The sequence below is a fragment of the Panthera pardus genome, unplaced genomic scaffold, assembly GCF_024362965.1.
Source record: "Panthera pardus isolate Hobbes unplaced genomic scaffold, ASM2436296v1 HiC_scaffold_12, whole genome shotgun sequence".
In the NCBI taxonomy this organism is placed as follows: Eukaryota; Metazoa; Chordata; class Mammalia; order Carnivora; family Felidae; genus Panthera; species Panthera pardus.
Window position 1 is genome coordinate 108,107,507 of NW_026526677.1, and position 25,693 is coordinate 108,133,199.

General features: G+C 38.8%; 1 protein-coding gene across 11 annotated transcripts in view; it reads left to right on the plus strand.

The window, feature by feature from the left end:
* Positions 1 to 25,358, plus strand: part of CUNH11orf65 (chromosome unknown C11orf65 homolog) — a 63,629-nt gene extending 38,271 nt beyond the window's left edge. For all 11 annotated transcript variants that reach the window (XM_019469267.2, XM_019469271.2, XM_019469263.2 and 8 more), the window contains 5 exons: positions 92 to 292; positions 2,221 to 2,351; positions 14,150 to 14,320; positions 21,991 to 22,046; positions 24,633 to 25,358. In XM_019469267.2, coding sequence (XP_019324812.1) covers positions 92 to 292; positions 2,221 to 2,351; positions 14,150 to 14,320; positions 21,991 to 22,046; positions 24,633 to 24,784 — 711 coding nt within the window. In that variant the 3' untranslated portion in view covers positions 24,785 to 25,358. The remainder of the gene's footprint in view (positions 1 to 91; positions 293 to 2,220; positions 2,352 to 14,149; positions 14,321 to 21,990; positions 22,047 to 24,632) is intronic.
* The last annotated feature ends 335 nt before the right edge of the window (positions 25,359 to 25,693 follow it).

Here is a 25,693-nt window from a genome sequence, read left to right on the forward strand (position 1 = left end):
CACATTTATATGAAATTTAAAAGATTTAAATTTTAAAAATATAAATCATTTTTTGTGATTACAGTGGTCCTTTGAACTTTTCCATATACAGGTTAAATTTCCACCTGATATATACTATAAAATTTTCACTCATAGACCTATTGAAGATCTGTGTGCTAATAGCCCTAGAGATTATACAAGACTTCCAGCAAAATATACGTCTCATATTAAAAGTGATAATCTTCAGGAAGAGGATCATCGTGGCTGGTATCGTCGTATAGAGAACAATGGCTGGAGGCTTGTCTCTGATACAGTAAGAAAATAAAAATATTAATAATTTTGAATCTTACATATTTAGGAACTCTTTTGTCTTTTTGGAAAATAATTTTAAAATAATAAATCTTGGTAATTTAACTGATAAAAACTGATGATGGTAAGTACCCAGAGGTTACTAATAATACTTCAAGATCAACAGTGTATCTTTTTTTTCTTTACATTTGCTTATACTTCTAGTAATCAGCTTTGATCTAGGCCATATTTATTTATTTATTTATTTTATTTTATTTTTTAAATTTTTTAACGTTTATTTATTTTTGAGACCGAGAGAGACAGAGCATGAACAGGGGAGGGTCAGAGAGAGGGAGACACAGAATCTGAAACAGGCTCCAGGCTCTGAGGTGTCAGCACAGAGCCCGATGCGGGGCTTGAACTCACGGACCGCGAGATCATGACCTGAGCCGAAGTCGGCCGCTTAACCGACTGAGCCACCCAGGTGCCCCCCGATCTAGGCCATATTTAGATACTGTTTGGAACTCAGCAGTTTAGTATCTTTATAACAAAGCAAATTGGAAAATGTTGTTGACTCTATTAATCCTTGGACTAGAGGTGGGAATTTTTTTTTTTAGTGTTTATTTATTTTGAGAGAGAGAGAGGGCGTGAGCAGGGGGAGGGGCAGAGAGAGGGAGAGAGAGAACCCCAACCAGGCTCCACCGTGTCAGCACAGAGCCCAACACAGTCCGATCCCACGAACCATGAGATCATGCATGACCTGAGCTGAAATCAAGAGTCAATCACTTAACTGACTGAGCCACCCAGGCACCCCTAGAGGTGGGAATTCTTAAGAAAAAGATGACATTTTCTCTTACAGAGCTTGTAACGACAGATACTGGTGGAAAATCATCTGGATTGTCATGGTGTTTGGAACTTTAACATGTCATCATATTAATTGAATGGAATGATTTTAAATATACATAGTTCTTAATACGTATATGTGATGTAGGGACTTTTCCATAGACACCCATGTTTTACCTCCTCTTTTTGTGGGGATAATTTCTACCTAAGCATGTTTGGTTAGGTTAACATGATCAGGTTCTGTAGCTCTAGATGTCTGTTTATATGGCCTCATATCTTCATTCCAGTTTTTAATCTCTGGTATGTAGATTATAGAATGTAGTATATTAAATATACTAAGAATGAAAAGTGAACATGATCGAGTTGTGTATTCACACATTTATTCAACAAATTTTATTGCATACCAAACATATGTCAGGCGTCGTATACTAGATGCTAGGGATACAATGGTAGATAAAATAGTCCCTTCTCTCAAGTAGTTTGCCTTTTAATTTGGGAGAGACTTAAGTAAAAAAGAGTTTTTCAGTACAGTGTAGTAAATATGTGCTTTAATAGAGACAAATACGTAGTGCTGTGGGGGATAGAAAATTCTCCTCCTTGTTTTTTAATATGTGGTGAAGGAGAGGCAGTGAATTGGAAGTAGGAAAAATAGGCAGCCAGTTAGGATAGCATGCCATACAGGAAACCACAAACTCTTGAGACATCATGATGAGACTTCCCTGTTCTTGGAGGGTGCCTGTCCTCCCTGAGAATTAGAGTCTTCAAACGTCAACAGCACTGAGAGTAGGTGAGTTCTTACCTAAAGAGTTTGTTCTTATGAAAAACGAAAACACTATTGGAGTATGTCTTTTCATTTACCCATTCAACGAATAGTTATTAAGTACCTCCGTATGCTAGTGCTTTGTTAGTCTTTCTGTGACCTGTGCCTCTGAAAGCTCAATGCGCTATTCACCTGTGGCATAATAAGAAATACCTTAGAGGAGGTGTATTCTCTCCTCTGTTTCTCTCTTGGCATATTCCTACTGAACACACAGAACTTTTGACTGTAGCCAAATTACCTCACAATCAGTATTTCAACACTTTGTATATTCATTTTCCATTTCTCAACAGTTTTGGGTGTCTCCTGAAAACGTAGAGGTGGGAGACAAAAAAGAAAGCGAATTCCATTTCTCTAAACTGAAGAGAAGGCAAGATATGGAAAAGAAAAGAAAAATTAGAAAAATAGAATGGATGAGGAAAATGTAAGTTGATGAAATAGACTTACTAAATATATACTGTTTTAAGTTCTTAAAAAAATGGTATCACTACGAAAAGAACTGCTTGTTATTTTTAAAAAGAAAATGTAAGATAATGTTTATGTTTTAAACAATATTTAGATAAGCAAACACTTAACAAATGCCTGCTATCTGAGACACTGTTACTCTCTGAGATATAAATGGAAAAAAGACATGCCTTTGATCCCAAGGAAATTACAGTCTATAGGAATATCAGATATGAAAATAAGGATTTACTCTTACATATTGGGTAACTTGTATTTGGCCCTCCAGATCCACTCTGTACCCTTCTCAACCCTTCTTTCTGTCCTAAGACACTGACCTAAATGGATTATGCTAAAAGTCATTCTGGACCTTTCTAACAAATGTTTAAAGCAAGCCAAAAAATCAGATTGCTTACAAGTTTACTTCACTGCATACCCAGAACAAATCCCCACAATATTTAAAGGAATACAAACACTTCAGTATCCCAAATCATATAAAATTCACAATGTCTACTATATAGCATTCAGTTACCAGGCATGAAAAGAAACAGGAAAATAGACCCCATTTAAGAAAAAAAATTAGTAGCAACAGACCCACCAAAATATCTTTTGAAGATGAAGGTGAAAGAAACTTTTTGGACAGATAAAAGCTGAATTCTCTTATTATGAGCAGACCAGCACTACAAGAAATTTTTCTGGCAGGAAAAAAAATGGTTCTAGGTCGAAACCTGGATCCATGAAGAACACCAAAAGTGGTAATTATGTAAGTAAATATAAACAACTTTTATTCTTACTATTTAAATCTCTTTAAAAGATAATTAACTATGGAACTGTACACTTAAAGATAGATAAGATGATAAATTTTGTGTTACGTGTTTTTTACTGAACTTTTTAAAGATAGGTATTAAAGTTGTAAAGGAATGAATTAATATTGATATTACCAATCAAGTTGTACTTTAATTTTTGATCCCACAATTATACTCCTTTTTCTCTTGTATTGAAAATCTGCATTTCAAGCAAAATATAATTGCTTATTTTCCTGACATTACAATTAAATTGTTCAAAAAACCCCCAATATAATCCCATTATATGATGCAATTAATCACTGAATAAAATTTTTAAAAATTTAAGTTTTTAAAGTTTTTTTACTATTTAAAGCAGAAACACCAAGAGTATATTGTGATGTTTGTAAACTTAGAACAGTGCAAAAGTAAAATGTATGATAATGATGCCATAAAGGTTGGGAGAGATGAGATGGAAGTGTACTGCTAGAAGGTCCTGAGTGTGCATATGAAGTAGTATAATAGTGCTTAAAGGTAGACTGTGGTTGTTAAAGATGTATATTACAAACCCCAAAGCAACCATAAAATCAACAAGAACAAAGACGTAAATATAAGAATGTAACGATGGAAATAAAATAGCATCATAAAAAACAATCAGTCCAAAAGAAGGGAGAACAAAGAGGGAAGGAAAGAACGGAGAGGACAAAGAGAAAGCAAATAGCATGATGTAGACTGAAATCAATCATATCAGTGATAATTTTAAATGCAAGTGGTCTGAGCACCCCAAATAAAGGCAGAGTTTGACAGATTGGATAAGAAAACTATACACAAGGACAGAACAGTCCTAAATACTTGTTTCCTAATAACAGAGCTTCGAAGTACATGAAACAAAAACTAAGAGTACCGAAAGGAGAAATAGGCAAATCCAAAATTATAATCAGAGATTTCAAAGCCCTTTCATGAGTGATTGGTAGAACAAGTGGACAGTAACTTAGTAAGGCTAGAGAAGACTTGAGCAAAACTGGACATAATTGGCATCTATAGAGCACTGTACCCAGCATGAGCAGTGAATATTCTTTTCTAGTGCTGGTGAAAAATCCCACCAAGATACATTGTATTCTAGGTCATAAAACAACCACAAATTTGAAAAAATTAAAATCATACAGAGGATGTTATCTGATCACTATAGAATTAAAAAGTAATTAAAAACATAAAAATGAATTAAAAGTAATAAATCAATAAAAAAAATTAAAAACAGTAATAACAGAAAATTTTCTGGAAAACGTCCAACTATTTAGATATTAAACAGCATACCTCTACATAATCTATGAGTGCAAGAAGTCACAAGGGAAATTTGAAAATATTTTTGATTTAATGGAAATGAAAATACAACAAAAATTGAAGGATGCAGCTAAAGCAGTACTTACAGAGAATTTTTACTTAAGAGAATTAAATACTTATATTTAAAAAGAAAGATCTCAGGGCACCAGTGTGGCTCAGTTGGTTAAGCATCTAATTTTGGCTCAGGTCGTGATCTCATGGTTCACAGGTTCGAGCCCTGCATCAGGCTCTGTGCTGACAGCTCAAAGCCTGGAGCCTGCTTCAGATTCTGTGTCTCCCTTTCTCTCTGCCCCTCCCCTCCTGTGCTCTATCTCTCTCTCTCTCTCAAAAGTAAATAAATATTTTTAAAAAATCTCAAATCAGTAATCTAAGCTTCCAACATAAGAACCAGTAAAGAAGAGCAAGTTAAACCCGAAGCAAGTAGAAGAAAGGAAATGCTAACAGTAGAAAGCAGTAACATTGCAAACAGAAAACCATCAGCAAAAATGAAGGAAATCAAAACTTGGGTTTTTTTTTGAAAAGAGCAATACAGTTTATGAACCTCTAAATAAAAATTTGAAAAGAGAAATAACACATGTAATTCAGAAACATCAGAAATAAAAAGGATGTTTAATCCTATAGGCATTAAAGCAATATAGATGTATTATGAATAATTTAATGCATACAAATTTAAAAAATTAGGTGAAAGAAAAATTCATTGAAAGGCATAAACTAAAACTCACTCAAAAAAACAAAAAGCATAAATAGGTCCTGCTATTAAATTGAATTTTTAGTTGATAGAAATCCCACAAAGAAAACTCCAGGCACAGATAGATTTCCTAGTGAATTCTAAGAAGCATTTAATAGAGTACAATTTTATACAATATTTCCAGAAATAGGAGGGAATATGTCCCAAAAATATCTATAAAGTATTACCTGAGACTTAAGACTTAAAAAAAAAGATATCATAAGAAAATAACAACCAGTATCACTGAAGAACATATATATAGGATAGTAAACATCATAAATGGAGTTTGAGGAATACACAGTTGGTTTAACATTTGGAAATCAGTCATTGTTATTTATCATACTAACAGACTTACAAAGCAAATTGGATATGACCATCTCAATAGATGCAGAAAAACTACTACAAAAATCCAACAACCATTCATTATGAACACTCTTATCAAACTAGGAATATAAGAGAACCTCCTCAACCCGATAAAGGAAATCTACAAAAATCCTACAGCTAACATTATACTCAGTGGTGAAAGACTGAATGCTTTATCTCTAAGATGAAGAACAAGGCAAGGATGTCTGCTCTCACCACTTCTTTACAACACTGGACCGAAGGTCCTAGTCCATGCAGTAAAGCAAGATGGAGGGGGAAGACACTGAGATTGGAAAAGAAGATCTGAAAGAGTCTTTATCCACAGTTGACATGATTGACTGGGTACACAATCCTAAGGAACCTACCAAAAAGCTACTGGAATTAATAAGTGAGTTTATCAGGGTTGTGAGATACAGAAACCAACTGTACTGCCATATTCCAGCAAGAAACATTGGGAAATTGAATTGTTAAAAAATAACATTTACAGTAGCATAAGGAAATATGAAACACCTAAGAGAAAAAAAAATCTGTATGACTTGTACACTAAAAACTGCAAAACATTGCGAAGAGAACTTAAAGAAGACCTAAATAAATGACGAGATATATGGTGGTCATAGATCAGAAGACTATTGTTAAGATGTCCATTGTCTCCAAATTGATATGTGCATTCAATGCAGTAACAGTCAAAAGTTCCAGCAGGTTTTTTGGGGAAATTGACAAATTGATTTGAAAATTTATATGGAAACGCAAAGGAGCTAGACTAGCCAAAACAATTTGGAAAAATAAAATTTAGAGAACTCAAGACATTGTGGTATCAGCATGAAGATATATAGATTAATGGGACATAGCTGAGAAAACTTACCAATATACCTGTGTATCTCACACAGGTGCCAAGGCAATATAATTGGAAAACAATATTCTTTTCAACAAATTGCATATTAAAATCAGAAAAATGAAACTTGATTTTTATCTCATACCATTTATATGAAGTTTTGTATCTGGTGAGAGATCATAGATATAAATATAAATGCCCAAACCATAAAATATCTACAGGTAAGCAAAGGAGAAAATCTTAGTGACCTTGGTTCTGGCAAAATATTTTATTTTTTATTTTTACTTATTTTTAATTTTTTCCTATTTTAAGTTTTTTATTGAGTCATAATCTGTATACAATAAAATACACAGATTCTAAGTATAATTAGATGAGTTTTGTCAATTGAATACTTCCATATAACCACCACTCAAACTAAAATTTAGAACATTCCTACCAACATCATGTCCCATTACAGTTACCCTCACACTCTCACCCTTATTCCATTTTATATCGACAAGCAGTTCATGATAAAATAAAATACAACAACATTTAAATTTTGTATGTCAAATAGTATAACAGCCCCACATAAGTCAAAGCATGTTAACATCTTTAGAAGAAATTAATTAAAAACTCAAATATGAAAAACCTATTTATCTAGGACAATGGAAGCATCAATTACTCTATTAATAAAGTTATATTAATATGTGGAAGACAAGATATCCTTATATTTTAGCACATCTTGAAGGAAGAGGTACATTGAGACCCAATATTTACTAACAAAAAAAATTCAGGTATTTTCTTTGGGCTGTCTGTACATTTGAGTTCTCCTAATACCTCTCTTATTTTATGATGGGCAGTTTATTTCCACTGCCTCTAGTTAAAGGTTTGGTGTTGTGTTTTGTTTTTTTTTTTTTTTTGGTTTGGTTTGATTTGTTTTTTTTTTTAATAATATAATTTATTGTCAAATTGGTTTCCATACAACACCCAGTGCTCATCCCAACAGGTGCCCTCCTCAATGCCCATCACCCATTTTCCCCTCTCTCCCACCCCCCATGTACCCTCAGTTCTCAGTATTTAAGAGTCTCTTATGGTTTGCCTCCTTCCTTCTCTGTAACTTTTTCCCCCCTTTCCCCTCCCCTCTGGTCTTCTGTTAAGTTTCTCAGGATCCACATATGAGTGAGAACATATGGTATCTGTCTTTCTCTGCCTGACTTTCCTTAGCATAATACCCTGCGGTTCCATCCACGTTGCTGAAAGTGGCCAGATTTCATTTTTTCTCATTGCCAAGTAGTATTCCATTGTATATATAAAACACATCTTTATCCATTCGTCAGTTGATGGACATTTAGGCTCTTTCTATAATTTGGCTACTGTTGAAAGTGCTGCTATAAACATTGGGGTACAAGTGCCCCTATGCACCAGCACTCCTGAATCCCTTGGGTAAATTCCTAGCAGTGCTATTGCTGGGTCAAAGGGGAGCTCTATTCTTAATTTTTTAAAGAACCTGCACACTGTTTTCCAGAGCGGCTGCACCAGTTTGCATTCCCACCAACAGTACAAGAGGGTTCCCATTTCTCCACATCCTCTCCAGCATCTATAGTGTCCCGATTTGTTCGCTTTAGCCACTCTGACTGGCGTGAGGTGGTATGTCAGTGTGTTTTTTGATTTCTCTTTCCCTGATGAGGAGTGACATTGAGCATTTTTTCATGTGTCTGTTAGCCATCTGGATGTCTGCTTTGGAAAAGTGTCTATTCATGTCTTCTTCCCATTTCTTCACTGGATTATTTGTTTTTCAAGTGTGGAGTTTGGTGAGTTCTTGGATACTAGCCCTTTATCCAATATGTCACTTGGCAGATATCTTTTTCCATTCTGCTAGTTGCCTTTTAGTTTTGTTGATTGTTTCCTTTGCAGTGCAGAAGCTTTTTATCTTGATGAGGTCCCGATAGTTCATCTTTGCTTTTAATTCCCTTGCCTTTGGAGATGTGTCAGGTAAGAAATGGCTGCAGCTGAGGACAGGGAGTGAATTTTAAGCAGATTCCACACTCAGCACGGAGCCCCACATGGGACTTGGTCCCATGACCCTAGGATCATAACCTGAGCTGAAATTGAGTCCTCTGCTTAACTGACTGAGCCACCCAGGCGCCCCAGTGGGGAGCAACAGAATTCTTGATGAGCTCTGTGGTGGCTGTTTTTACAGACGAGATGACAGTGGGGAAAGCGGTGATGGGATTGGTTCCTTTAGCTCACAGGAAGAGTGGAACTTTGAAGTGGTGGCGGTCAGCTGGTGACACAGACTGCAGCTAAGTTCCTTTAATTCAGCAAATCCACACAGCCCCTGGCCCCTGGTACGCTGCTGTTGACCTGACCCATGTTCTTTCCCATCCCAAGCAGTAAACAAAAAGAGAAGCAATTGGCATTGGCACGGAAAGAAGAGGATGTGCCTCTACATCTTACTCTCAGGGCTGTCGGCTCTCCTGCTGTTTTCCCCCCGGGGCTTGCACATCCCCGTCCCCACAGACCATCGTGCCTCTCCATTACTTTGGTGACCTTATACTAATCAGATGCAGTGAGCAGAAAATAAGTCCCCAGATGACTTAATAAGACAGATGCACACCAGAAGGAGAGAGATACATTTTGCACAATGTTAAGGGTTTGCCACATAACTAAAGCTAATGGACATTTGGGGATATCCTTTCTAAAGTGAGAGACAAGTTGCACTACCTTGTACCGTCCACCTTGAAGGCACACAGCACTTAGAGGGGCTCCCTGGATTAAGGGGGTAAAATATGCCCCATTGGGGCATGCTGCCCCAACCCATATTAGAGGTAACCTAAGGAGGCTGCCAGGCTCTAGCGGGACATGGTGTTCTTACAAACATGGTAGCAGGTCCACGGTGTGGTCAAGCTGCCCCACCACTTCCCCTTGATGGCCAAGCAGTCCCGCCAGTATTGGAAATGTCTGTGAGAGACTGTGAACTTGTGTATGGAGTCTCCCAAGAGTTTTAATAAGAAGATCTCAGCACAGAGGGTTTAGCAGAAAGGTAGTGCCCTCTTCTGCCTACAACTGTGTTACATTTGAAAATCAATTCTGGCTCTGCTACTGGGCCCTGGTAGAGACTGAATGCTTAGCAGTGGGATTCCAGGTGCCCTGTGGCTATGAACTGACCTGGGCTTTATCTAATCCAATGAACCATAAAACTGAGAGTGAACAGCATCATCTCAGAATGAAATGGATGCAGGATAGAAAAGAATGGGTCTGAGAAGGTCCAGAGAGCTCTGTAAGCTGTATGAGCCAGTGCCCAGGTTCCTTCAGCACTGCTTATGTTCACTGGCTCTGCTTCATCTCCATGCCTTTGGCTTCGTAGGGAGTCCCCTGTGACCAGCTAACAGAGAGAGACTACATTAGGTCTCATTTCCCATGGATCTGCGCAGGATTCTGGCAACATCCAAACGTGGACAGTCACTAGATTACAGCCCCTCAATAGGCCCAGAAAATGGCCAAGGGTATCCTCCCAGTGAGCCCAGCTGGTTTTACACTTCATGTAGGAAGGTGAAATAGCTTGAGACAGGGATCTTATTGACTGTGGGCAGTGGCTAATATCTTCTCACATAATTGGGTACTTGGAATTAGATTGGAAAAGTGGTGACTGGGTGTGGGGACATGTGTACTCAGAATGGGCATAGAGTATACTTGTGTCCTTGTGAATGCCCTCCAAAGGGTTTATGAAGCAGAAAGCCCTAAGTATTCAGATGGACAAGATGATCCATCCTGTGGATGTCGTTTTTTTCACCTGGTTGCTCACTGGAGCCATGTACAAAGTGGTCATGGGTATCAAGATCAAGGCTACAGATAGACTCATAAACATGGTCTTTTCCTCACGGAGTCTGTTCTGGCTCTATAGTCACAGCTAACTGTACAGCAAAGGCCGTTGCTTTGCCTCCAGCAATGGGATGTGCTGGCTGCCTGGCGGCAGGCTGATGATACTGGACCCTTCCCATATAGAGGTGGCATCCCTTTATATGCACAGTGATAAATATTCTGGATGTGTATTTTCTTTCTCAGCTTGCCTTACTTCTGTCAGCAATACCATTTATTATAGAAGCCTTATCCATCATCATTTTATTCCATACAACATTGCCTCTACCCAGGGGGCCCATTTGCAGCAAAAGAAGTGTGGTAATAGGCTGAGAACAACAAAATACACTCACCATATGTGCCATCGCTTAGAAACAGCTGGCTTTGACAGAATGGCAGTGTGATTTGCTGAAGATCAGGCCAAGCACCAGCAGACACACACCTGGTAATAAGTCGTTGCACATGGATGCTAATCTGTCTTATTTCTTTTTTTCTTTCCTCTGTTTATTTACTCTCAAAACAGTCCTCATCCGTAAGTGAGCTCTGTTTTTCTTTTTCTTTTTTTTTTTTTAATTTTTTTAAATGTTTATTAAATGAGAGAGAGAGACAGAACATGAGTGGGGGATGGGCAGAACGAGAGGGAGACACAGAATCCAAAGCAGGCTCCAGGCTCTGAGCTGTCAGCACAGAGCCCGACAACGGGGTTCAAACTTGTGAATTGCAAGATTATGACCTGAGCCGAAGTCAGATGCTTACCCGACTGAGCCACCCAGGTGCCCTTGAGCTCTGTTTTTCTAATTACATGGACATTCCCAGCTCAGATTCAACAGGTCTTAAGCTGAATTTCTTACATTCCTCATCATAAAAGTTGTTTCTTTTCAGCATTCCTCTCGCCCTCGGTTTATGACACCATCATTTGTTTACCCAGTCATCCAAGCCAGAAAAGTAGAGGTTATGCTTGACTTCTTACCTTTCATCAGCCCCCATGTGTAATCTGTCATAAAGTCCTATTCTACCTCCAAAGAATCTCCCAATACTGGCATTTTTCTCCCTCCCTGTGGCATCTTCTTATTGTTCTCCTCTCTCCTGCATCTGCAGAGTCCTTCTGATTGGTTTCTTCCTCTCTAATCTTCCCCCCATCCCTGCATAAATACTGAAGTGATGTTTCCAAAGCACAAATCACCTCCTTACCTGAGACATGCCAGGGACTCACCCTTAGCTCTCCCCACGTGATGCTCCCTCTCCCTAGGTTGCTCTTCTCTGGCTCAGTTACATGGCAACAAGATCTTCATCTTTGATACTTGGCTCACATACCTCCTTAGCTAGGAGATGCCTTCCCTGACTTAGCTAGGCACGGGCACTTTTTTTTGGCATGCCCTCATAGATGTCGTACATACTCATTTGTCACACTTCTGCAAATGTCTGTATATTTGTCTGCCGCCTCCATTAGGAGCTCCGAAAGGACAGCTTCATTAGACCTAGTAGATGCTTAATGAATATGTGTTGCTTCTTGAATGAGTGAGTGAGTGAGTGAATCCTTATAACTGGATGTTGTAATGTTTCCTTTTTGTAAGGTTGCAGGGGATGGAGAAGAAATGTTCAAGGGATTAAGCCCTGTTTTGGGCTCTGTGCTGACAGCACAGAGCCTGCTTGGAATTCTCTCTCTCCCTCTCTGTCTCTGTCTCTCTCTCCCTCTCTCTCTCTGTCCCTCTCCGCTGGTGCTTGCGTACTTTTTCCTTCTCCCTCCCACTCTCTCTCAAAATAAATATTTTAAAAAACCACTTCAATTCTTACTAGGTATTTTGCATTTTAACTTCTTTCCCTGTTGGTATATTCAGAAAAAATATTTTTGTAATGTTTTCTCTCTTTCAGTTTTCTGTCGTAGAAAGAGTAGATCATTTAAAACTGGATATATTGCAACATTACCTATAAAGCCAAAGTTTATATTGTTGTTTTAAATATCACTCATTTATTATAAGACAAGGTATGATTGTTATGAGGTAGTCTTCATTCTGGTCACTATTATTTGTTTTCTACTTGCTAGTCTTTTGTTTGATTACTATTATAGCCCACTTAACTATAAATAGTGACTAATATTTGAAGAGTTTAAAACAGAATTAAATTATTGGGATAAGTATTATAATTCTCTTTAAAACAAATCACCTTTCTATATATCCTTGATGAGAGCAGAAATAGGTAACTGAACTGTCATAAATCACTGTTGTCAAAGGAAAAACAAATATCGTCCAGGTTTCCAAATCTAATGTCGTGTATATTTGCAAAGGTAAATTGTGGAGGAAGTCATAAAAAATGTGCTCACTCTTAGCCTTCCAGAAGTTTCTGCTTTCTAAATTCATTTTTGTTGTGGCATGAACACTAGTTCATAAACCTAGGCCATCCATTGGGTACCATCATTTATTCATTCATTCATTCATTCATTCGGTACCTGCTTTTTTTGAGTGCCTATTATGTTCAGGGAATTTGGGTAGAAGAATGCAGGCTCCACAAAGGAATCCCACCTCTGTACACAGTGCTTTGCAAATGGCGGTGGTAGAAAAGTTGTGAATTCATACTTTCTTAGAATTTGTGCTCTTACTAATCAATATAAATCAAGAGGCATGTTCCTGCTTTTATGAAATTAGCTCCCATGGATCATTATCTATTTAAAGTTTGAGAAAGCAGAAACTTCATGAGGGCAGAGACATATCTTGTCACTGCCCTACCCCTTGCCATCCAAGAGTTGGTAAGCCTTCTTTTGTTGAATGCTTACTATGTGCTAGTCATCATTCTGAATGCTTTATAGGGACTTAACCTCTCAAGAATGCTAAGAAGAGGAGTGTTGTGATTACCATTTTAAGGTAATCTCAGGCCCAGAAAGACTAGGTTATTTGGCAAAAGTCATAGAGCTAGTAAATCACAGAAGCAAGACTCAAAGCCAGATAGTTGGATATCGGAGTCCTACCTAGCTCTCCACTCCCACCATGCCACTTCCTAATCAATGTTGACTTAATAAGTGAAAACAATTTCAGAGTAAGTTAACTTTAAAAATGGAATACAAATGTAGATCTTAAAATGAAAAACCAAAAGAAAAATGCACCTTTCTAATATTCTTTGTGAGGAATGCTAACTTGTCTCTACGCACTCAGTTCACGTTTTGTGGATGCATTCATTTATGTGCTCAGGCTACCGTAAGAACAGTGCTGCCCAAGAAGTCTGGACTTGGAGTCAAATTCAAACACTGGCTCTGACATCTATTTACTATGTACATGATCTTGAAGAATTTAACTTCTCCAGCTTTTGACTTCCTCATCCATAAAATGGAAATAAAAATAGCTGTCACAAACGGCTTTGTCTTTTTAAAGTGAATTAAACACGATTATGTATGAAAAGTACCTGACACAAAAAAAGATGTTACCATCTTGTCTTCCCTTTGCCTCTCCCTCCCTTTCTCTTTCCTCCTCCCCTCCCCTTTCCTCTTCTTACCCGCCATTAGCCATGTGACCTCATAAAAGTCAGTCAACTCTTCCAGGCCTTAATTTCTCTCCTATAAGACAAGAGGATTAGTTATTTGGTTTCCAAGATCCTTTGACTCTATAATCCTATGATCCAGTGATTTAATAACTTGCTTTTTCATTATATCATAACAGCCCAATGTACTGAGAGGTGGGTTTTGAAATGAGGCCTCACCGTTTAGTGCGGTTGGCTAAGTTATTTTGTTTTGTTTTTTTCCCAAACATCCCGTCACATAGAACCTGGTCTGAATGTATTTGAGTTAAATAGGGTGAGAACTTGGTTTAAATATGTAAATAGTTTTGCAATAACAACACATCTGTTAGCTGCGTCTACTAGTAATCACCTGTCTGACAAGGTTTATATCTCCCTTCCCTTCCCCTGTTTAGGTACTATACAGGAAGCCTAGAGGCCAGGTCAACAAACGCTAAAACTCTAGGTTTAATCCACACAGCAACGAAGGGGCTAATGAGAGCTGTCGAAATCGGTGGAATAGATTCGGTGATGGAATGGGAGGTGGATGAAGTGCTCAACTGGACAAACACGCTGAACTTTGATGAGTAAATACATGCTGCTTTTGTTGGGGAGCAGGGCAGGCCTCATATATTTTTCTGTTTCCCGCTCCCGTGTTGAATCTTGGACCCACAAATGTAATATTTACTTAAAAAAAGAGTATTGTCTAGAAAAAAGAAGAAATGAAGGAAGAATATTTAAAAAGATGATGTAAAAGTAGAAAAAGAAAATTAGACTTAGGTGTTCTTTTTTTTTTTTTTTTTAATGTTTATTTTTGAGAGAGAAAGAGAGTGTGAGAGGGGGAGGTGCAGAGGGAGAGAGGGACACAGGATCCCAAGCAGGCTGTGCTCTAACTACAGACAGCCTGATGCCGGGCTCGAGCTTGCAAACCACAAGATCGTGACGTGAGCCAGAGTCGGAAGCTTAACCGACTGAGCCACCCACTCACCCCTGGGTGTTCTTTTTTTTCATTGAAGTGTAGTCAACTTACGATGTTATATGAGTTTTAGGTCTATAACATAGTGATTCAGCAATTCTATAGATAGCTCGGCGCTCACCACATGAAGTGCACTCCCCGTCTGTCACCATACAACTTTACTACATTATTCACTGTATTCCCGATGCTGTACTTTTCACATCTGTGACTTACTTATTTTGTAACTCGAAGTTTGTACCTCATGATCCCCTTTATCTATTTCACCCATCCTTCCACCCACCTCCCCTTTGACAACCACTAGTTCTCTCTATTTTTTGTTTATTCATTTATTTTTTTTCTTAGATACCACACAAAGTGAAATCTTATGGTACTTGTCTTTCTCCATGTAACTTATTTCACCTAGCACTATACCTTCTAGGTTCATCCATATTTTCACATACGTCAAGATCGCATTCTTTCTTTATGGCTGAGTAATATTCCACTATATATCCATTCATCCATCAGTGGACGCTAGGGTTGCTTCCATTTTGTGGCCACTGTAAATGTTGCAGTAAACATATATATCTTTACAAATCTGTATTTTTTTTTCTTTTGGTAAATACCCAGTAGTGAAATTACTGGATCAAATGGTATTTCTATTTTTAATTTTTAGGAACATCTGTAATATTTTCCACTGTAGTGCACCAATTTACATTCCCATCAACAGTGCATGAGGGTTTCCTTTTCTCCACATCCTCACCAATGGTTACTGTTTCTCGTCTTTTTGATTCTAGGCACTTTGACAAGTAGAGGGTGATATCTCATTGTGGGTTTAATTTGCATTTGCCTGATGATTAGTGATGTTGAGCATCTTCATAAATTTGTTGGCCATCTGTATGCCTTCTTTGAAAAAAAATGTTTATTCGTATGTCTTCTGCCCATTTTTAATTCTTTGTTTTTTGTGTGTTTGTTGAGTTGTTAAGCTCTTTATATATTTTGGATATTAACCCCCTATTGAATATTTCATCTGTAAATATCTCCCATTCAGTAGGTTGCCTTTTCATTTTGTTTACAGTTTACTTTGCTTTGTAAAAACTTTTTATTTTGGTGTAATCCCAGTAGTTTATTTTTGGTTTTGTGTTCTTTGCCTGAGGAGACATAGCTAGAAAAATGTTTGTAAGGCCAATATTGAGAAATAACTGCCTACACTTTCTTTTCCTAGGAGATTTATGGTTTTAGGTCTCACACTTAGGTCTGTAATCATTTTGAGTTTATTTTTCTGTGTGGTTTAAGAAAGTAGTCCAGCTTCGTTCTTTTGCATGTAGCTGTCCAGTTTAACCAGCGCTATTTATTGAAGAGAATATTGTATATTCTTGCCTCCTTTGTCATAGGCTACTTGATCATATAAGCATGGATTTATTTCTGGCTCTGTATCCTATTCCACTGATTTACATGTCTGTTTTTGTGCCAGTACCAAACTGTTTTAATTACTATGGCTTTGTGTAGTGTATTTTGAAATCTTGGATTGTGATACCTCCAGCTTTGTTCTTTTTCAAGATTGCTTTGGCTATTTGGGGTCTTTTGTGTTTCCATATGACTTGTAGGATTATATGGTTTGTTCTGTGAGTAATGCTCTTGGTATTTTGATAGGGATTGCAATTAAATCTGTATATTGCTTTGGGTAGTATGAACATTTTAGCAACATTAATCTTCTAAAGTGCGAGCACAGTATATCTTTCTCTTTGTGTTGTGTTAATTTGCTTTCATCTGTGTCTTACCGTTTTCAGAGTATGGGTCTTTTACCACCTCGGTTAAGTTTTTTCCTAGGTATTTCGTTCTTTTTGGTGCAGTTGTACATGGAATTGTTTTCTTAATTTCTCTTTCTGCTACTTCATTATTAGTGCTTAGAAATGCAACAGATTTCTGTATTATATTAATTTTGCATTCTGCAACTTTGCTAAACTCATTTATGAGTTCTAATAGCTTTTTGGTGGCATCCTTCAGGTTTTCTATATATAGTATCACGTCAACTGCAGATAGTGACAGTTTGACTTCTTCCTTACCAATTTAGATGCCTTTTATTTCTTGTTTTGTTGTTGTGGCTAGGACTTCCAGTACTATGTTCAATAAAAGTGGTGAGTAGACGTTCTTGCCTTATTCCTGATTTTGGAAGAAAGGCTCTCAGTTTTTCACCGTTGTGAGCTATGGGTTTTTCCTATGTAGCCTTTATTATATTGAGGTATATTCCCTCTAAACCCACTTGTTTGAGAGTTGTTTTGTTTGTTTTTTTTTTTTTTGTCATGAATGATGTTGTATTTTGTCAGATGGTTTTTTTCCCGTCTATTGAGAGGATCATATGTTTTTTCTTCTTCTTGTTAACATGATGTATCATATTGATTTGCAGCTCCTGAGCCCCTTTTGCATCCCTAGACTAAATCCCACTTGCTTGTGGTGAATTCGTCTTTCAGTGTATTATTGAATTCACTTTGTTAATATTTTGTTGAGGATTTTTGCATCTATGTTATCAGGTCAATTAGCCCATAGTTTCGTTTGGTTTTGTGTTTCTGTCATGTCTGACTGGTTCTGGTATCAGGGCGATACTGGCCTCACAGAATGAATTTGGAAGTTTTCCTTTCTCTTCTATTTTTTGGAACATTTGAGAAGAATAGGTATTAACTTTTCTTTAAATGTTTGGTAGGGGCACCTGGGTGGCTCAGTCGGTTAAGCATGCAACTTCAGCTCAGGTCATGATCTCAGGTTTGTGGGTTCAAGCCCTGTGTCTGGCTCTGTGCTGACAGCTCAGAGCCTGAAGCCTGCTTCAAATTCTGTGTCTCCCTCTGTCTCTGCCCCTACCCTGCTCTCACTCTGTCTCTCTCTCTCTCCAAAAATAAATAAGCATTAAAAAAATTTTAAATGTTTGGGAGAATTCACATATGAAGCCATATAGTCACGGACTTTTGTTTGTTGAGAGGTTTTTGATTACTGATTCATTTTCATTACTAGTAATTGACGTGTTCAAATTTTACTATTTCTTCCTCATTCACTTTTAGAACATTGTATGTTTCTAGGAATGTATCCATTTCTTCCACATTGTCCAATTTGTTGGCATATAATTTTACATAACATTCTCTTATAATCTTCTGTATTTTGGGCATCTGCTGTAATTTCTCCTTCATTTCTGATTTTATTCTCTTTTTTTCTTGATGAGTCTAAAGGTTTATCAGTTTTGTTGATCTTTTCAGAGAACTACCTGTTGGTTCCATTGATCCTTTCTATTTTTCTTTTAGTATCTATGTTATTTATTTCCTCTCTAATCTTTATTATTTTTTCGTCTTACTAGCTTTGGGCTTAGTTTGTTCTTTTTTTTTTTTTTTGGTTCCTTAGGTGTAAGCTAGCTTGTTTGTTTGAGGTTTTTCTTGTCTCTTGAGTTAGGCCTGCATTACTATAAACTTCCCTCTTAGAACGGCCTTTGCTGCATCCCACTGATTTTGGACTGTTGTGCTTTCATTTTCATTTGTTTCCGTGTATTTCTTATTTCCTCTCTGATTTCTTGGTTGACCCATTGGCTATTTAGTAGTATGTCGTTTAGCTTCCATGTATTTGTGATTTTTTTTTCAGTTTTTTTCTTTTTTTAACTGATTTCTAGTTTCATACTGTTGTGGTCAGAAAAGATTCTTGATGTGATTTCAGTCTTTGTAAATTTATTGACACTTGTTTTCTGGCCTGGCTTTGTGGTCTAACACTTGATCTGTCTTGGAGAATGTCCTTTGTGCATGCACTTGAAAAGAATACATATTCTGCATTTGGATGGAATTTTCTCTAGACATCTGTTAGCTTCATCTGGTCTAATATGTCGTTCAGAGCCACTGTTTTCTTATTGATTTTCCGTGTGGGCAGTCTGTCCATTGACATAGATGTGGTGTTAAAATCCCCTAGTATTATTATATAATTGTCTATTTCTCCCTTCATATCTGTTAACATTTGCTAGGTGCCTCTGTGTTGGGTGCAGAGATATTTACAATGGTTATATCATCTTGTTGGATTGATCCCTTCATCATTGTGTAATGCCATTCTTTGTCCCTTGCTTCTTTGTTTTAAAGTCTATCTTGTCTGATATAAATATTGCTACCCTGGCTTTTTTTCTGCTTCCATTTGCATTATTCCATACCTTCACTTTCAGTCTATATGTGTCTTTAGTTTGAAGTGATTTCTTACAGGCAGCATATAGGTCTTGTGTTTTAATCCATTTCCTCGCCTTTGTCTTTTGATTGGAATGTTTAGTCAGTTTTCATTTAAAGTACTTGTTCATAGGTAAACGCTTATTGCATTTTGTTAATTTTTTTCTGCTCGTTTTTGTAGTTCTTTTCTGTTACTTTCTTGTTCTCTTGCTTTCTTTTGTATGGTTTGATGGCTTTCTTTAGTGCTGTGCTACAGTATTCTAACTTTTCCTATTGAGCCCTGGACAACAAAAGTTTCCCAGGAATCCAGCATGATAATTTGGGAATATTTCATTAACATTACTGAGCTCAAGCTACTGATTATCTCAGGCAAGACCAAACTTGCAAAGACCTTCTGCTACTAATGGCAGATGTCAGGTGTAAGTACCTTTTCCACAGCATATTCATGGTCTTCACAGTCTTCTCTTTGTTAGATCTTTGTAGTCAGTTAGATGTTCGTAGCTGTCTTAATGACACCTTGTTTGTTGAGAATTTCAGAGTCTGACATTTCCCTTCAGGAAAATTTGTAGCCACTGAAATCTGTGGACAGTTTTCAATAGTCAGATCATTAGAATGACATCAATGTGTTGAACATTGATGTTGAATGGTACAAGCCAATCTCTTCCCAAAAGGCTTGTGTGCCAGCCCCTGGTATGACAGATGGACCCTCCACTGGGAACCGTCGTGTGCGTCTTATGATGCACATTATAACAGTACCAACTCAGTACAATATTGTTATTATGTACTTTAAAGAATAGGCAGAGTCAACTTAACTCTTGAACTCAAGCACACTGATGAGTACTGTTGTCCTTCTGCGGTATCCACAGATATGTTGCTGCAGGCACTTAGAATGTAAAACAGTCCTTGTGTTAGTGTCACTGACTCACCCACAGGATGGCCACGGTGACTGTTGCCAGCGTTTATCCCGCTGGACTTCAGGGTCATCTTCTCTATCAAGATGGATGTTCCTCTTCCAGGGTCTTCCTATTTTTCAAAACTGCAAGTGAATTTTGACATAACCTGTTACGTGGTCAGCTGCTGGACTAGCTTTGTCTCCTGATATTCTGTGAATCCTGTTGGTGAGAGCTCTTTGCCCATGTGTGTTATGGGTAGTCTCCATGTCTAGAGCTGCTCCTTTGATATCTAAGACGTGTAGTTATGTGGCCTTTCTAGCCAGGGACTTTTCCTGGGCCATTAAGATGTTAAGTGTAGACTTCTGAGGGATTCAGCATAGATTCCATATACACTGTATTCTGTAAAAAAAAGTTCCAAAAATATCTTCGTGGGAAAGACAGATGAGCTCTATGATATACGCAGCATGGTAATGCTCTCATTAGATTGCTTCTGTTTGTAAAACTTAGATTTCTTATCAGTTACAGCTGGTATGTTCATGATGTTCATGATGAGAAAAAAATTTTTATCAATTTTTATCAAATAAATTCATGTCCTAATCGCAGGTAGAACAGGGTTATCGATCAGCTTAAAGATGAGATATGTTTGTGCCCCAGACTGTTAGGTCATAGAATAAATTGATTGAAGGTCCTTTATCTTGGTTCCTTGAAAGTGGAATGAGAACTTTCAGTATATGAACCCAAGGAAGGAGGATGAATGACCAACACCTGATAGCGCTCCTATCCGAGCAACCACTGAGGACGGAATTGGCCTAAAGTTTTTTTTAAGTTTATTTATTTATTTTGAAAGAAACAGAGACAGCAAGAGCGGGGGAGAGGGGGGAGAGAGAGAGAGAGAGAGAGAGAGAGAGAGAATATATGAATGAATCCCAAGCGGGCCTTGCACCACCAGCACAGAGCCAGACACAGGGCTTGACGTCACGAAACTGAGATCATGACCTGAGCCAAAACCAAGAAACGCACGCTCAGCTGACTGAGCCCCCCAAGCACCCTGAATTTGCCTGAATTTAAGGTCAAGCCAGATTGAATTGTCTACCAAGACATCCTGGAGGGAGTTTCCACTGCCTTCTGTTTTGTTGCACCTTTTTCATGTGACAGTAACCCAGGAGCACCCATTTAAGGCTAGAAAGTTCTTGGAGCAAAGGTACCAGTAACAGGAAGGAGACAAGTTAGACACGATACTTTGTTTTAATTAAATACTCTTGGATAATATATACCTTCCTATAACAACAACAACAAAACTTCAGAAACAGCAGAACTAAAAATTCACATGGAATATATAAAGACTTGAAAAATCACAGAGTTTTCTGAATTATATGATTCAGAATTCTGATTTTTGCTCTACGAGGTCCCTTTTCAGCACCTTTTGGTACCAACTCCTTACTTGATTTCTTGGGTGCAGCCACCTCCTTACGTGATTTCAAGGAGGCTTGGGAAAGGATGAAATCGGGTAAGTCTCAGGAAACCTGCCTCTTGAAAGGCATCTTCACCTCCTCTTTGTAGCTCATCAGGTAGCCTTATCCCTTCCTGTTCTACCTCTTCCTGGGCTGCCTTGTCTACCTGTTTAGGGAGCAGACGTGGCAGCCCTGAAGTTGTGCTTGATTTAAGTGTCATTGCACATATTTACTGGACACGACAAAGGTAGCATTGTTGTCCCAGTAAGATCATAAAGCACACACTTTTCATTTCCGTTGACATGCTGAAAACCGTTAAGTCTGGCAATCCAGAGCCAAGGAGAAAGTTTGTTGGTTTGTTGTTGTTGTCGTTTTCCCCTGGCTTTTTCCCTCCCAGAGAATTTTCTGTTTGTACTTTTAATTTAGAAGTTAAGATCTTAGTATGCCCTCAACTGAGGACATGGTCTTGCAAAAAGGAAACAGGATAAAATGAGATGATTTGTGCTGGACGAGCTCAGAGGGCACGAATATGGTAGATGGTAGGCACCATTTTTATTCCTCCTCCAATTCCTTGTTCTAGGGGTTACTTTAGATACATGAGAGTTAGTTGGACATGGAAAAGTCATGAGAATTAGATATTTGCACCTGTGAATTAGTCGGCATCAGTTCAAGATTTCACAGAGAAAGTGGAATTTTAGAAGTAGTCTAACACGTACTAATGGATCAGTTGATTACTAATACGTTGATTCAGTTTAATGAATGCCCATATAATGTGCTTAGGTATATTGCCAACTGGAAGGAAATTGCTACAAGCAACTCTTCAGCTAACTTCAAAAGTAGGTGATTTTGAGGGTTGCTGGAGGGGAGGTGGCTGGGGGATGGGCCACATGGGTGATGGACGTCGAGGAGGGCACTTTTCGGGATGAGCACCGGGTGTCATATGCAAGAGGTGAATCACCAGTTTCTGCTCCTGAAGCCAAGACTACACTGGCTGTTAACTAACTTGAATATAAATTTTTTAAAAAGTAGGTGATTTTTAGTAATACTTTATGGGAAATTCTTATGAAGAAAATGATACATTCCACACACGGACATGCTTCGAAGCACCTAGCATTTCAGCACCCTACACTGTGCAGAGACACCAATGAATTTGCCAAGTCATTTGTACCTTTATGTGTAAGATTGTTATTTGGGAATAGAAGAAAATTTTGTTTTATTTAGGTTGGAAAAATGGTTTAAAGAAATGAATCCTCCCCTTAAAAAGTTGCTTCTCTCATGGTTTCCATAATTATTTTTAATGAGCAAGCTTCATTTGGCGAAATAAATGCCTCAAAATGTTAGGAGTGTTCTTGAGGCTCTATGCCGCCACTGTGCTGCCGCGGATAGCGTGTTGAGGAGGCATAGTCTCTTTTTTTTTTTTTTTTAATTTTTTTTTTTTAACGTTTATTTATTTTTGAGACAGAGAGAGACAGAGCATGAACAGGGGAGGAGCAGGGAGAGAGGGAGACACAGAATCTGAAACAGGCTCCAGGCTCTGAGCTGTCAGCACAGAGCCCGATGCGGGGCTCGAACTCATGGACCGTGAGATCATGACCTGAGCTGAAGTCGGACGCTTAACCGACCGAGCCACCCAGGCGCCCCGAGGAGGCATAGTCTCATGTCCTAGAAATATCACTAGTCCTAACATAGCTAATGCCTAATTGTGGTTGTTGTACATTCTGGGTGTCCGGGTTCTGTCCTGCGAGCGCCAGTGAGAGGCAGTACAGCGGAGAGGTTACACTGGTGGGATGTTGATTCAGGCTGCCTGGCTTTGATTTCTGGCCCTACAGTGTACTGGCTGCGTGATCCTGGGGAAGTTACCAGCTCGGTTTCCCCATCTCTAAAATGAGAATAACAGTGGCAGCTCTTAGGTCGTTGTGAGGTAATAAGAGATAATACATGTGAAGAGCTTAGAATAGCGCCTCGCATGTAACACGTACTCCCTAAGCGTCAGCTGTCATTCGCCTTAACCTACCCACTTATTTCCGAGCCAGAGCCGCCCCCACGGTCCAAGCGTCCTTCATCCACTTCAGGCTTCTCCCAACAGCCTCCAAACTGGTAAGCAGCCAGGGTGCTCCCCTCACAATAGGTAATGATCTTTTACAGATTTAAATCAGTCCAGTTAAAGCATTTGTGTAACAAAATCTTCTCTTTCAATTACTGTGTGAAGTGCTGTCTGAAAGCGCTTTATAAGATTAACTCGATTAATTTTCAGAACAACTCAGTGAGACGAGGTTCCTGTTACAGATGAGCAAAGAGATACCGAGTTACTTGCTCAAGGTCACCCAGTCAGTTCCTGGGATGGCTGGGATTTGAACTGAGGCAGGCTAGCTTCAGAAACCACGCTCTTTAACGATGAGGACCTTCTGCAGCTTCTCCTAATTTTCCACTGCATTTGAAATAAAACCCTGCCGTCATCATGGCCTTCTGGCTCCGCCTCTGGCCACCCTTCCACTCTTATGCCCTGCTGGCCCCCCCTCACTCCCAAACCTGCATCACCAGCCTCTCGCCTGTTCCTCAGAAATGCTCTGAGGTTTCCGCTCGAGGGCTTTCATGGAGTTGATGGCCTTCTAGAAAACAGCTGTAGGTAACTACCCTGACTTGACCGCAGGGATTTGTCTCTTTGATGCTAAATCCCCAATATGTAGCAAGTAGTAGGTCCTCAATGGCAGAGGAAAGAATATGAAGGAATGACAAGTATAAAAACCGAAGCAGAGAATATAAATACTGAGTTAAAAGAGATTACTGTGAAGAGAAGGCAAGTGATAGCATGGTCATTGGAAGGGGCATAGAATCGAGTGGTGGAGATTTGCACTGTGAGCAGTCAGTGGAAGATGACGCGTTGTGGTTGGTGGCGTGGGAGAAGAGAGAATGTGTGTCATTACTCCAAGAAGCACGAGGAAATCAAATCACGAGAAGGTTTGGAACCTTTTCTCTGGAACCGTGAGCTGATAATCATGGAGCACTAGCTAACTGTCAAACTAACTAAATGCTAGTTTTTTGACATGCACCATCGCACTTAACTCTCATGATTATGAGGTACGTATGTGCTATTGTTATCCCCGTTTTACAGATGAGGACATTGAGAGGCTAAGTAACTTGCCCCAAATTACACAGCTACTTAGAAGTGGATCAAACCTCAAATCCAGGTCCTGCAGAACCTTTTGTAGACCATGGACCACTATGGTAGTGAAAAGTAGGATGAACCGAGAAACTTGAGACACGTATGGTTTCAGTTAAGTAGTAGGATAGGAAAGTGCCTGCTTGAAGCAGGGTAGGAAGGAATGGGAAAAGGACCTTACGTGGCATATAGTGAGTAGCATATTGAATGAGTCGACACCTTACATGTGACGCCTTTCTAAACATTTGTCATTTCTCTCTAGGTTTCCCATTTGAGCAAGCACGGAAACGAGGATACGACTATGCGGATATATCAGAGGAGAAATTGGGAATCCCAGAAGATACTTTAGATGGAAGTTTTTATGAAAAACCAAATTTTCCGAGACTATCACCTGATCTCACTTACGGAGTATAAAGTTCTCCGCTTTCCTGAGCGGTAGCCCTTCACACCCCGACTCCATCAGTTACTGTCAAGAGATCGTTTACTCTGACTGGAATGACTTGTGTGTTCTTGGCACAGAATCTGTCTACCTCAAGTAAATAAGGAAGCCTAAAGAGAAATAAGACATCAGACTCAAAACAATGGTCATGAAAATGTAGAAATTATTCCTTGTATTTGAAGAAACTGCAGTAATCTCACAGTCACACATAAATAAATACATTTAGGTGCAAAAAAAAAAAAAATCTTTGGATTTTCTTCTTGAAGCATTCTTCGGGTGTTCATGTCAGAGCTCTTTTTCCATTTAAAAAAGGAAAGGGGCACCTGGGTGGCTCAGTCTGTTAAGCGTCCAGCTTCGACTCAGGTAATGATCTTGGGGTCAGGGAGTGGGTCAGTGAGTTCGAGCCCCTCGTCGGGCTCTGTGCTGACAGCTCGGAGTCTGGAGCCTGCTTCGGATTCTGTGTTGCCCTCTCTCTCTGCCCCTCCCCCACTCATGCTCTGTCTCTGTCTCTCAAAAATGAATAAATGTTAAAAAAAATTAATAAATAATCTAAAAAGAATAAGGGCAGTGTAACAAGTTTTCCTTTTATCTGAAAAGCAAAAGCCCAACCAGAAGCCCCAGCGTTAGTCACCTCAGATCCTTGAAATGAAACTAGGTCACGGGGCACCCTTAGCTCAAGGAGCTAGAAGAGCAAAAATGTGTCTTTCATCTTCCACAGGGAGAGGAGTAGAGGAGTGGAGGTAACTGCTGGGCCTCCCATATCCTTCAGGTCTGAATTACTGCGTGTTCCCAGAAGCATCCTTTGCTACGAGCCCTCATCACACTGGTCATTGGGGTCTTTATTATTTTTTATTTTAGAGAGAGCATGTGTGCAAGTGGGGTAG